This window comes from Heliconius melpomene, chromosome 21 (assembly GCF_056956725.1).
Source record: "Heliconius melpomene rosina isolate 202511_hmr_F chromosome 21, ASM5695672v1, whole genome shotgun sequence".
In the NCBI taxonomy this organism is placed as follows: Eukaryota; Metazoa; Arthropoda; class Insecta; order Lepidoptera; family Nymphalidae; genus Heliconius; species Heliconius melpomene.
This window is the reverse complement of record NC_140409.1, coordinates 8,395,922-8,410,017: the sequence shown is the minus strand read 5'-3', so window position 1 is coordinate 8,410,017 and position 14,096 is coordinate 8,395,922. Positions and strand designations below refer to the sequence as shown.

The window sequence follows — 14,096 nt, the reverse complement described above, 5'->3', positions numbered from 1 at the left end:
TGGCATTTCTTCTTTTTTCAAAGAAAATCCTTATATCAATTACTACTTCCGATCACAAATTGTACCACTTATTACTTCTGATCGTAATGCCACAGACAAAACCAAAGATTTTACAGGGGCTCAACAAACCCGAAAGTTTCCACGTTAAATATAAGTATATTAAGAATATAATATTTCTTTAAACTGAAGTTTTTTTCTATTCAATTATGAACAAAGTCGTTGGACCAAGGGATTATCAGAAACTAATTATGAGAAACAACTGACTCTTCAGTTATAATATTAACCTGGAACGTCCTCTACTTGAAAAAAAATTGTAGCCAACACGCACTTTAAAATACTGTTAATCAGGAAATATTGTTAATAGACTGACTAGAACTCCTGAACTATTATCGTTGATTATTATAATCTCTTGAACACAGAAATAAATAGCTTATAATATGCCATCTCTATATAAGATTTCACAACAGTGAAACGACCTAAACGAAGCAATAATCAATATTCCTTGAAACGGTTTCCTCAAGTCGTTCGTCGTCGTTGTATTTAAAAATGTATTCAATACGTATGTATTGAATACATTCTTGAAAATATACAGTACAATACAATGAAAGTCGCCGTTATATTACCGTATGGTAAAAAAGGCCAATCGTGTGTTACATTCTACTCTAGGAAATGAAATATTTTACATTTTGATTTCTTCTTTCTAGGAAATGAAATATTTTACATTTTCAGCTCCAAAATTCGGCAGGAAGAAGAGAACGGAGTGTCTTAACACTAGGCTCGCTCTACTATACGCAGAATACAGCGTTAGTAAAAACTATTACTTAAAAAAATCAAACTATTTCTGATGTAACATTGATTTTTATTATTTATTTTAGGATTCTAACTTAGGAAATAGATTAAATTGTTTTATTATGCAATAATAATAATTACGTACAATATTTTAATTTCGCATTGAAAAGTCAAAGGCAAAATGAAGTAAATTTCTCATTCTTAAACGTTTAGTAATCGCGTAACGGAGGATTTAATTACAATAATTAGATGTATTAAATCACTCGGACTTTTCATCAAAATAGCACATAGTCTAGTGCGGTGACCTCGTAACGCTAGAATGAACTAAGAAGGGAGAATCAGTAATGTATCTTATGTGGGCCATGGGCATTTTTAAATACGGAACCTCGACGACGTACATATTTATAAGACTCAGTTGATTTTATTAATAAACTTTTAAAATATATTTATAATTTTATCCTATGGCCGTCGTGGCGCAGCGGCACAAGGGTGTGACTGTAACGCACGGTTATGGGTTCGATCTCCACTCGAGAATTTACATTGAAAAGATATTATGATAAATAATTAATTTGAAGGGGAAAATTAATAAGTTATATTTAATAAAAAAAAAATTAATATTGGGGGATGTTAAAGTATTTTTTAGAAATAATATAATTATTTATAGTAAAATAGTGTTGATAAAGAAATTTGAAATAAATTTGAAAATAAATTAATTAAAAAGTAAATTTAAATTACTGTATCTTGTGTATTGTACTGTAGAGTTAATTATTTAAAAAATTTAATGTTGAATAATTATTTTAAATAATTAATTTGAAATGAAATGTTAATCGTTTTTAAATATATCTAGTTTTTTTAGAAAAAATTTTTTTTTTTTATTTTTTTTTATATAATTAAAAAATTTTAAAATTAAATATATTAAGGGATAAGCTTTACTATGGAGTGTTTAATTACACTAGGCTCCCTTTGCCTACCCTGCTGTGCTGCGGGATACATCGTGAAGCTAATTTTTTTTTCATATGGGATATATAAAAAAAAAACAAAATTAAAAAATCAAATCGTATCATTAAAATTGATGTTTTAGATGCCATCATAGTTTTAAAATACGAGAAAGTGCGTAGGTGTGTGTAAGTCGTCGCGTCGTGCGTGGTAGGACTCGCGAATGTCAACGGGCGGCGAGGAATAATAGCTATCTATTATCTACACTATCCATACCTATATTATAAATTCGAAAATAACTCTGTCTGTCTGTCTGTCTTTTACGCAATCAGGGCCAAACCGCTAATTTATTAGTGATAAAATACTCATATAGATATACTTGAGGGTCTCGGGATGAACATAGGATACTTTTTTTTTCATATTTGTAATATTATCGATATATACCAATATATCAAAATACTTATTAATTTGACATGCAAATTATTCCGCCATGTTAATAACAACCGTCGTTGCAAACAAAGATTTGCAAAAATTGTTGTTAGAAAACGTCACCCAAAATGAGCTTGCTTAACGCATCTCTTTATTGAAAACTGAAAATAATTTCATAAATATATTTAATAAATATTTGAATAGTAGCCGCATCCGGGCCCACTAGTATTACTACTATTATAATATTAATTATAAAGCGCGTTAATATGACATTTAAAGTATACGATATAACGATGTTCAGGTGTTAAAGTAGTCTTAACCTTTAAGTACCGACGTGCGGTCTGACAGGCCCCGGCATGTACTTTACTTCTTAGTTTACCTCTTTCCCCACCAAATAGTAGCTTGTTAATTGACATCGGAACAGGCAGTGTTATTTGGTCAACAATTACATTTTGAAATTCCGATGCGGACTCTCAGACCTCACTTTGTTATAGTAAAATGGAAATATAAATGGCTAATACGGTCGTTTGATGGTGGAACAGAAAAAAATATGACGAACCTCTGTCTGTGAGATAGCGTTAATTATCAGATAACTATTATATAAAACTTTGTTCATAAGCGGTGAAACTGGCTCTAAGAGTCGATTAAAAATACCGCATGATAAATTTTCTTGCGCCCGTTTCTAGCCGAAATATGATACTTAGAGAAAATTGCCCAATATCTGAAATCACTAAACCTTCGAACCATACCATATGGGGTAAAAGTAGTTGGAAATGGACGTCCCGATTTTTAGCCTAAAACTGGAAAGTCCCGATCGGGACAGCCTTTCTTCTGCTTTTCACGGGTTGTTCCACGTACTATTACTTTTTTTTATTACTTCATAATCTCATAGAAATACAAATAACTATACCTACTTGTAAGTTACCTATAATCATTCTGAATACTTAACTACCTTCCATTTGTTATGATCACGTCGGGGTCACCAATGTGGGCTATGATATTAGGGCGATGTTAATAATACAAGACTTAATATTGAATTCATTTATTATATATTATATTTGTTTATTTATACACTACAAAACAATAGTGGAAAATCATTTCACAATTGCATTTGTAGCGAATAAATTCAGGGCGCTGATATAGCGTGTTTATAAAGAATATAATAAGACTTGTGCAATACCCCTACACATTATACATATATGTAAGTTACATATCGTAAATCAAAACAATATCATTTAGTGACGTTACAAATTGACGTTTTTCTATTTAAAAAACATTTTATATTGATATCTGTCACCATTCTCAGCTTTATTCAAAACTCAAAAAAACCGGACAAGCGCTAGTTGGGCTCGCCCGTCGAGGATTCCGTACAAGACTTTCAGGTCTCGAACTAGCGGCTTTAATATCAAATCTTTCCCCCCACAGATGTATAGTTTTCAGATTTTTTCCTGAACAAGTACTACCTGCAGATGCTAGCTGCCAAATTTCATTATATAGGTTAACCAGAAGTACCCTATTAATTTTGATTCCGTTTATAGTGTCGAAATACATTTTTGTTGTTATATTAACGGCTATATCTTTTTTTCTAAGTAAATATAGAAATGTTTTTTAAGACTGCATGGGGAATCAGATCTGAGTATATAATTTGTGTTTCAACTCGATATCTCCAAGTTTTCCTGAGATAAACGTTCTTGACAGACATACATACAGACCGACAGACAGACAGACGGACAATAAGGTGATCTTATAAACGTTCCTTTTTTCCTTAAAAGGAACCCTAAAAATGGATAAATTATAAATTAAATCCTGATTATTTTATTTTTATGTCCCGCTTTTCACCGTGAAAAAATCTGGGAACGCTGATTACAATTGGCATATAAAGGCTCTTAGTCATAAGCCATAAACTAATTCTTTTTAACAACGAGGTCCTGTCGGTAACTCCCTCGACATGATTATATAATTTTCATTTCTGGCTCGCGCCATCTATTATTTATTTTATCAGATAAAACCCAAAAATTGTGTGCGAGATGTTTACCATTCGGTACTCACACTCTGAGCACTTCTAAATTGAGAAAGTGGGCTATGTATACAATAAAAACATATTTTTTACTCTAGTTTCTTAGGCATTAAATCTAAGCGAAATCGCACGAATCTGGCATGATAAATTTTGATATATACATAGGCATAGAATTTATAGTGTTATATTTAATTAAATATAAAATGTCTTATAATGTATAAAAATGTTTGGTTACACTAATGAAAAATAAACACACTAATTGAAAATATTCATGGATGAATGTGCTGACCCACTTTTAATTTTTTGCAAGCCTATAGGCTAATGTTAAAATATATAAGTTTACAATTGAAAACCTGTTAGTGAGAAGTATCTGAATTATAAAACTGTTCTCTACAAATTATTCAATATTTTGTACAGAACAAGTAAATCTGCTTAATCATGTAAAAATTACTAATAATTACTAGTTATCATTATTTTAACTTAGGCAATAAATATTTTCGAGGTCTGGCTATTAAATAAACGAATAATTAAAGAGTTTTAATATAAAAAATATTGTACTCGAATTCTCCTCTTCATTATACTCCCCGCCCCTAGCCACACACCTTTCCAAACGTTTTTTCTATTGATCAAAGCGGTGCTGGAAGTCTTCGATGAGGTTTTTAAGAGCTCTATCGTTTTTTGCTTTACCGCTTCCATCGATTCCAATCGAATCCCTTTCTAAGCAGATTTTGTCTTCGGACACAAAAGAGTAGCATGATGCCAAATCTGGCGAATACGGCGCGTGTTCGAGCACTGGAGTGACTTTATCGGCCAAACACCGCTTCACGGATAGCACGTTTTTAGCCACTAACTTCGCACAGACTTTTGTCATGTGTAATTACTCGTGTAAAATTTTTCTAACCGTTTGTTTATCGCTGTTAACAGCCTCGGCAATCATCCGGATGCTCATTCGGCAATCTGCATGCACAATTTGGTTGCTTTTGGTCACTGTTTCCGAAGTTGAAACAGTGACAGGGTGACCTGGCCGTGCTCTCTCGGCCGTCACTGTAGCGCTTACACCACTCAAAAACACGTACACGAGGTAGAGAATTGTCCCCACAGGCCTCTTGCAACAATTTATAGCACTTAGTCGATTTTTTTTTTTCAATTTAACGAGAAATTTGAGACTGATACGTTGCTTCTGTTTTTTGTCACACACATTTTCGACGAAAACGAGTTTTGGTTCGTGCATAAAGAAGATTTCCAGATACCCAACGCTCTACTCGTTTTTTTTAATTGACAGACCTCGGTATAGTAATTTGCGGTGCATGTTCCTCTTAAAATAATAAAATTCAAAATAAAAAGAAACACATTTTTCTTTAACAGGCCCATCTGGACACAAATACGTTGGACATGAGAAAAAGTGAACATCGCCATTTAGTGCTACAAATCGCTCTGAAATGTGCGGACATATCGAATCCATGTCGGCCTTGGGAGATTAGTAGAAAATGGAGCTTGAAGGTGTGTGAAGAATTCTTTCGTCAAGGCGACTACGAGCGGAGACTCAATCTGCCCGTGACCGCGCTATGCGACCGTCACACGACATCCATACCGAAGATACAAACAGGTACAGACAGCACTTAATTATATCAAATTTTAATTTATTTGTATACAAGCGGCCCGCCCGCGGCTTCGCCCGCTTTAACTACATGATTATTCATATAATAAAAAGAATTGACTTTATGAATAATTTCATTTACTCGTTCAGTAACAGCCTTAAATGGTAAATTATTAATTTGTGTAAGGGTTTATAATATTGTTTGTAAAATAACTTTAATGATTTCATTTTACAAAACATACCCAAAATTAATCGAATAATCCAGTATCGAAATCGAATCCAAAATAATTAATCGTATAAATGAATCGAATATCGAATCGAAAATATTTAATTGAGAACCTTCTCCTTGTTTTGAAAGCCAGTTAAAAATACAGATTTATCACAAACAAATACAGATTTATTATAAGTATAAGTATAAATACGGATTGCTACATATTTGCAGGTAAACTCATGCCTTGAGTTCAAATGCCGATAACTTTTTTTTAATGAACCGATTTTGATGAAACAAACTTTAGATGTTAAGTTGAGTTAAAACAAAGCAATTGGTGAAAGTTTTAAGTAAATCGGTTCAGTACTTTCGGAGATCAGCGTGATTTCTACTATTCTTTTTAAGTGTCCCTCTATGTATTTCAGTCAAAAATACTAAATGTACAGACAAAATATTTTTACTATTTTATTATATATAGAGATAAAAATATTTAGCGGTATTTAAATTTATACATATAGTGTTTCCTATGATTGTCATTCTTTTTCTTCTAATTTAGGATTTTAATGTTTTTCATTTCTTTTATATATTTTTCCAAAGTACTACATAATAATTTATTTAAAGTGTATTCATCTCTGTGCAGGGTTCTTCAAGTTCGTAGCTGCGCCTCTCATCTCTGAATGGCATAGATTTCTACAAAATGATCTCTCCACACAAATGTTAGAGAACCTGTTGTATAATCAAAGCAAATGGGAAATGCTCGTTGCTCAAGAGCTGGCAGAAGAAACTAAAACTGAGATATCTGACGCAGATATTATTTATGATGAAAATGAAACTTGTTCTGGGACGAATATATCGGACAGCTCAGAGCCATTACTGCCGTTGCGAAGGAGTTCCCTAAACCCTACAAAACCTTTAGGTTTTAAAGAACAATTGCGCCGATTCTCTGTGCCACTTAATGTTTTTCAAGACACTAAATTTAAATATAAAGAGAGAGGACGTAGTTCTCTCTTAGGCGAATTACACGGTAGAGGAATCGCCACATTAATGGGCAGTGAACATTCTATCCACTCTCAACTTGGCGGTCAATGTGAATTAGAGGATGATGCGGAGAGGATTCTAAGCACTGAAAAACTTCTGCCGGATTCAACAATAGCTTCGATTACAACCCCAATTCAAGCAACACGGCTCAATACTGTCCTTAAGGAAAGTGGCACGTGGAAATTGATCCGACAACAAACGTTCCCACCGTTAGAGTCTATCGCCCGGACGCACGCTCTCCTCTGCCGCCCTAGGTATACTAGCAATGAAGACACAATATACCCAGGCACTGGCAAAGCTGACTTTACATTGCCTTTCGAAACTGAAAAGGCTATTCACGATCTGTTTAAAAAAGACCGAAAGACTGAATACGATAACGCTTCTGTAGACGTAACTGAATATTCTGCTTTTCTCAATATGGATGATTTTATGTTGATGAAGCTTAACGCTCAGAGAGATCAGGCTGTGTTTGGAAGTCAGTTACGCGACAATTTGTCAGCTGTACAACTACAATGCACCGGTCAACTCCTACAACGCAGGAAATCTATGCCGGCTGACGTTTTAGCACTTGGTAAGTTCTTAATTAATTAAGAACATTGTTCATACTTATGTACATTTGTTGAATATTATAGAAAACTATATTTAACATGAAAATTGCAGCAGCACCGCCTAAGGAAAAGAAGGTACGCGAGTTGTCACCGCACGTGATACCTAAAATAGTGCGTCGCACTCTGACCGGACGGGAGTGCTGGGGCAGGCGGCGGGGCTCCGCGCCCGCGCCCGGTGCTGCGCTGGCCAGTGGCGAGCTCCGGGGTCTAGTGGCGCACGCCGTCGCGCGGCATAGCGTGAACGGCGCGCGTAGGAAGCAGGGCCCCCTGGTCTCGTGCCAGCAGTGGTTCTCCAAGACCAACACCGTGCAAGAACGCGTTCAGCTGTTGCCGCGCCGAAGCTCACTGCCCGTTGAGGTGATTACAGGTGCTAAGTCGATGTTTTTAATTGTTTCTAACATTTATTTTTACATTTTGGCTTAAATGGTACGATTTTTTTTACATTTAACATTGTTGGAATGTTTTATGCATGATCTTTTCAATTTTACTAATAGTCGTTTTTTTATTGTTATTTTTAATTCAAACATTAAGTTTATAAGGCATGTTTGAATATATGTTTTTTTTTCGAATGACGTTGCTAATTTCTTTATTGGGGCATGTGACACAATTTTTATAAAATGTTTGGCATTTAGATTTACCTTGGCATTATGACAGGAAAACAAATCGTAGTAATTTAAAACTTTCTTTCAGGTATTTCGTCTTATTAACAAAATGGATTCGGAAATCAACTAAGCAGCAATACCCGCTTAATATCTAGCCTTAGCCTAGATTAAGCATGCATGAATGAATGTGATGAATTATCTCTGACCCACATAAAAACATAACATTTTCCTAAAATGTTTAACATTTATTCGTCTTTGCAACATATTAATGATATATTTACTTAAATAAATAGTTATTGTTAACGTTCCAATTAATATGCGCTAGTGCTGCCGTCCTTGGTTACAGAGCGGGTCTCCCAACAACGACAATACCTTTGTTATAACATCGTTCTTTTAACGTTAAAGTACAAATTATTTAAAACTTATAAGTTAGTTTTGTTAATCTTTTAAGGAATTATTTTCACGTATAGGTGTGTATGCTTGCACTTTATTTGCTAAATCTTAAAAAATATATACATGAAAAATCACTATACAAATATTTTTAACCGACTTCTGTAAGAAAAGGAGGTTATCAATTCGAATGTATTTTTTTTGTTAATGGAGTAGAGTCTCATAATTAATCAATAACTTGTAAGTAACTTGTTTGATAAAATTATAGTCATAGTTGTAAGTCCTTCTTCGTAAGATCTTATGTTACGCTTACATGCTTGACAAGCTGCAGCAAGCGTCCACAAGCAACAATCTTTACAGCTCCAAACGCTTGAATGCCATTTACACGCTTCCGAGTGCGTCAGTTCAGAATGTTTCCTACAGGCAAGCATGGCAGACGTAGATGTCTAAATTAGAAATAATTTAGCTGAAAAGCTCTTTATAACGAAAGACATATTCTGGTTTCATACCTTTTCATGCATACATAATGGCTTTAAATCTTTATTTATTGTGAATTGACAAGGAAATAATATAATAAGAATAAGGTTTTGTATATTTTAGTTCATTTACTATCCGTATAAATTATTGTGTTTTATTACATGGCTTCTATTAATATTAGCCAGTATGTAGTGCAACTTTCTACTATTTATTTGGTTGTAAATTATTATAATATTGTACAGCAAAACAGGTCCGCTCGGCTAGAACTCATGAGAGAGACTGAACATGCGTCAACGTGTCGTCGCAAGCACTTGCCGCAAATTCCCTTTGGCACTGGTTTGGATCGACGACAAGCTCTCCCTAACCAATCTTAACGTAACTATCCCGTTCACATGCTTGTGTTAGTGGACGCTTTCCGAGGATTGCCAAGCGTGTAAACTGACTATTATTGAGTCGCGCCACGGCGATTTCGGAACGTTAAAATCTTTTTCAGTATTACCCACTTAAATATCTAAATTGAAATGTCTTTATACTTGTAGCTTAAACATATCTATTAACACATCCAGTCATTATATTATTTGGCTTTAAAATATTGTCTTCTGTAAGTACCTACTGTGGATATATTACAAAATACAAAAAAAAAACTGTTTCTGTTTGACTGGGGTCATATTTTAACCAAATGTTCCCGTTGTATACTTATAAGGTCAAGCTCAGTATCAGTGAGCTAACCTGTATCAATCGTTAATGAAATATTTGTATTGTCATTATGTAATAATTATATTATATTAAAAGTATTAGACACAAAGTCACGAGTAATTTTATAATTTAGCAGTAAATCGATCATATTATATATTTAGAGGTAAATTTCCTCTGAGTAGAGCATTTGTTAGAAAGGATACTTATGAGAAGGATCGAGCTTGATTTAGAGTAAAATAAATTTATAATTTTTTTTAAGTGTTATAGATACAAAAATACTTATTAGAAAACGTATAAAAATTTGAACGTAACGGACTTTGAATCCGAGTTGCTTGGACGGTTTCCAAGAAGCGTGGGTTCAAATTACGCTACGTTAAAATTTTTAGATGTTTTCTAAAAAAAAATTTTTTTTCTCCATGGAGATTGAATCGACTAAAAGTAAGTCTGAAATCTGACGCATCGGTTTGGAAGATAATTGGGGAGAGAGAATGGACTGTCTGCCTTGCTCAGTGGAAATATTTGAAAAGATTAATTAACTATATGTAATTAAGTTATTTATTATAAAATTTTATATACAAAGCCAAAAAAAAATAATGTCCACCATCGTCTGTTATAAAATAATTAGAGCGTAAATAATATATAGAAAAAAAGTTAGTTTTTTTGTGTGTTGCAATAGATATTTACTGTAGGACATACGAAATGTCTTTTAAATGTTGTTAAACATAATGAAATACTTTGTAAAAACTTCATATATTTTATGTATTTAACCATTTCTCCCCACATATATCGTTGCGCTTCATTTACAGCCTAAATCTTAAACGGCTCAAGTCCTAATCAACCGCTACGTCACTATATATTAGTAAAGTAAGCTTATTATAAAAATCATTGTATATTTTCTTATACTGCCTTGTTTTAAACGGAGCACAAATGAGTCACTTAATTCTATTAATTGTTGATAGATTATTTTGTAATTATTATATATATATACATTAATATACAATGTACGACGGGCTACTTCCAATACACGCTGGACGTCAACCCGCCCGACAGCCAGCTTGTTACCGAGAGGAAAATTCGTAAGTGACTTTTTTATCCTGTAAATAATATTTAACTTAGTCTCTAGAGACAGAAAATGCTCAATGTTCTACGCATAATTTATTTGTGTATTATAAGTGATCTAAATTTAATATTATTATTTTAGTTTTAAGTTTCGTCCATTTTATGAAATAAATTTCCGTTTCACTTCTTCTTCTTAATAATATCTAACAAGAATTATGAAACATTTATATAAATTTGACTTTATTTCAATTTTCTATAAAACATATAATACTGAGTATACCTAGCACCTACAATACGTTCAAAATGTCAAAATACAAAATGTATCCTAAGTATGTTATAAATATTTGTGAATCAGGTACTAATCGATGTTGTCTATATACTTACATATAAAATGAGTGTAGTGAAACATTGATGTTTTTTATGGATGACTCGTGTCCTTTATGACCCCAGTATAAAATCCGATAGCAATTACGAATGAATGTTGTCGTAGATCGTGCCGTTGCAAATTGTACCTACTTAACTTAAAAAAATATTAAATTCTTACTTGTAACGTACTGAAGCTCCTTAAGTTTCTGCAGCTACTTTTCTTGTTCTAAAATCGAGTCCAATAAAACAATCCCATGTCGGTAAAAAATAATATTCTTTAAATGTATTTACTATCGTTATTACTGTTTTATTGTATTTTATCTTTTTATCATCTAACATACAATGTTATTTCTACCTTGGCTAGCTTTCAACCCTTGTGAAAATTACCTGTATGACATATAGCTTCTACCTTCACCTTTACTGTTCATTTCTAATTATAATTTGTACGGAATTTAAATAGCATTAATAATTGTATAATATTTTTTAAATATATATGTGTATGGATATAGTGAACAAATGTTACAATAAACTGAAGATTCAGGCATTAGTGGACAAACCCGCTCCTCCTATTATTATCTAAAGATGCAAATAAGCCATAAAATATAACTTGTTATAATGTTTATATTTGTAGATCGATTGTACGAAAAGTACCAAAACGAAAACAATTAATTTCTTACCCTAACGATATATGATCATTCTACTTACTAGGACAATCGAACTATGACACTGTTATTCCATGACATTTATAAGGTATATATTATGTATTTATTTTTTCTTTTAAAATAAACAATACAAAGCTGTCCTATTCTTCACATCGTTTTCCAATGATTTTTTATAAATATTTTATTATTTTATATGAATCGCCGTGAGAAGTAATTCTCATTTCACTGAAGCCATCAGCATCCATATCTTTTAATGGACATAATAATTTTAATAAGACTTTTGTGTTCCTTTAGCGTAGCACAATTAATGTTTGAGAGGCAATTAATGTTTTTTTTATTTTATTTTAAGGTTTTATCTCATGATAGTAAGCTTGAAAGCGTAGATACTAAATTAAATAAATATATTGTATTAGTCTACCCGTGCGTTCCATTTAGCGATCTGCAATCTGCACTTGTATAAGTGTTGCTTCATAAATGCGTATAACAACACAACAGTTGCCATATTTTTTTACATTAAAACTATTACTTGATAACATTAAAAATATATTTTTTGAAAGTGTACGACAGTAAGTTCAATAAATTAAAATTAATATATTTATTAATTTTGATTTATCAAAAGTAATAAAGAGTTTGAATTTTTAAATTCTTAACTTAATTTGATGAAAATAATTAATGTCTCAAAAAAATTACCATGGTAACGAAAATCTTAAACTCTTAACCGAGTATTAATATTGTACAAAATTAAAAAGTGGGAAAAGATGGATCTTATTCGACGCGACTATATAAAGTACGATAACATATTTTTTACCAACGTATAGGTACCTACATATGTAGAGACGTCGTATGCTTGTCAAATTAAGAATTCGCTCCGTGCTATAGATAAATCATATTGAAATGGATATTTCATGCTTGCTTGTACACTAAGGCATGTTATATATCCAGTAAACCAGTAATTATCTGTACAATATATAATTTAATTCAATGTGTATTATGTTTCCCATATTTATAAAAAGAAATACTTCTAATCGATATTAAAAAAACAAAAATCGCTTAGTGGCAATATATTTTAGTTTAAATATTAAAATCGCTCAATGGAACGTGCTTTATATTCAGTTCTTTATAAGTAAGAGCCGGTACTCACGTCAGTTCATCAAGTTTATACAAAAACTACTTTATCTACTTAGGCTTCTCTTGTGTTTTTACTTATAAAAGTGACCAGCAATATGTATTTTTTTTTGTACAACAAAAAAAACTAGATGAACTGCTGTACAGACCAGGCTTTAAAAAATGGTGTGCAGTATTATATTTAAGTGTGTCTGTGTGTGAAATATCAAGTTGTGGACAAATCGCGATAAATGACGCTTTGGGGAAGTTTATTGTAAGCACTTGATATCAAGTCGTACTTACGTTTATTTATAAAATAAATGTATTTTTTTTCTTATTTTTTGTTTCATTTCTTTTTACAATTATTATCTTTAAATTTTGGTTAATATTTATATCTTTAATTTATTTTATACAACTTTAGTATTATGTAAGTCCTCAAGTTCATATGGAGGACTGACTAATACTCATACTGACATTCTGTCGAATTTAAATTTTTGTAACAGAATTATAATATATAGAGGATGATGTATAAGGGTGGACTTGTAATGTTTTACATTCGAAGACTGCTATTTGTTTGATACGTACTATTCAAGTAGCCCCTCAATATCCCTTTATCTATTGTACACGTTTGTATAGTTTTTAATGTAACGTTAATATGTACCTTCTTGATATACCCACTTATATAACATTTTTCGACAATCGGTGTTTACTCCGTGTCTTGTCCTCTTGATTGTGAATAAAATTGTTTCCCTTATATAATTTCTGTTTTATTTATGATTCCTCCGGTATGAAAAAGTAAAAAAATGTGAAATAAATAGGGTAAGGGGAGACAACGTGGAGGCAAGGTACAAAGGGGGCCCCGTTTACAAGTAACCATCATAGTAAAGCATGTTTTTAGTCTACCAACGAGTACACTACTTGCTTTATACAACAGTAAATTTTTCGCCATCTATTCATCTAATTCGTGTGACTATAAAAACACATGTAAAATTGAAAAGTATTTTCATTACCGCAATTTTTTTTTGTATATACTTTGTACGACATTATAAATTTATATTTTTTCAATAACATCACTGGCTATTCATAAATTTTCTTTTGACGTGATAACGTCTTATAAA

At 32.2% G+C, this 14,096-nt stretch overlaps 1 protein-coding gene across 3 annotated transcripts in view; it reads left to right on the top strand.

The window, feature by feature from the left end:
• LOC146527134 (uncharacterized) overlaps positions 1-13,315 on the top strand; it is a 49,435-nt gene extending 36,120 nt beyond the window's left edge. The window contains exons 8-11 of one of the 3 annotated variants that reach the window (XM_085205938.1): positions 5,537-5,777; positions 6,617-7,585; positions 7,675-7,979; positions 8,313-13,315. In XM_085205938.1, coding sequence (XP_085062064.1) covers positions 5,537-5,777; positions 6,617-7,585; positions 7,675-7,979; positions 8,313-8,354 — 1,557 coding nt within the window. In that variant the 3' untranslated portion in view covers positions 8,355-13,315. Of the gene's footprint in view, positions 1-5,536; positions 5,778-6,616; positions 7,586-7,674; positions 7,990-8,312 lie in introns of all 3 variants that reach the window. The other 2 variants (XM_085205937.1, XM_085205940.1) reach the window with 2 other exon arrangements.
• Positions 13,316-14,096: the final 781 nt, after the last annotated feature.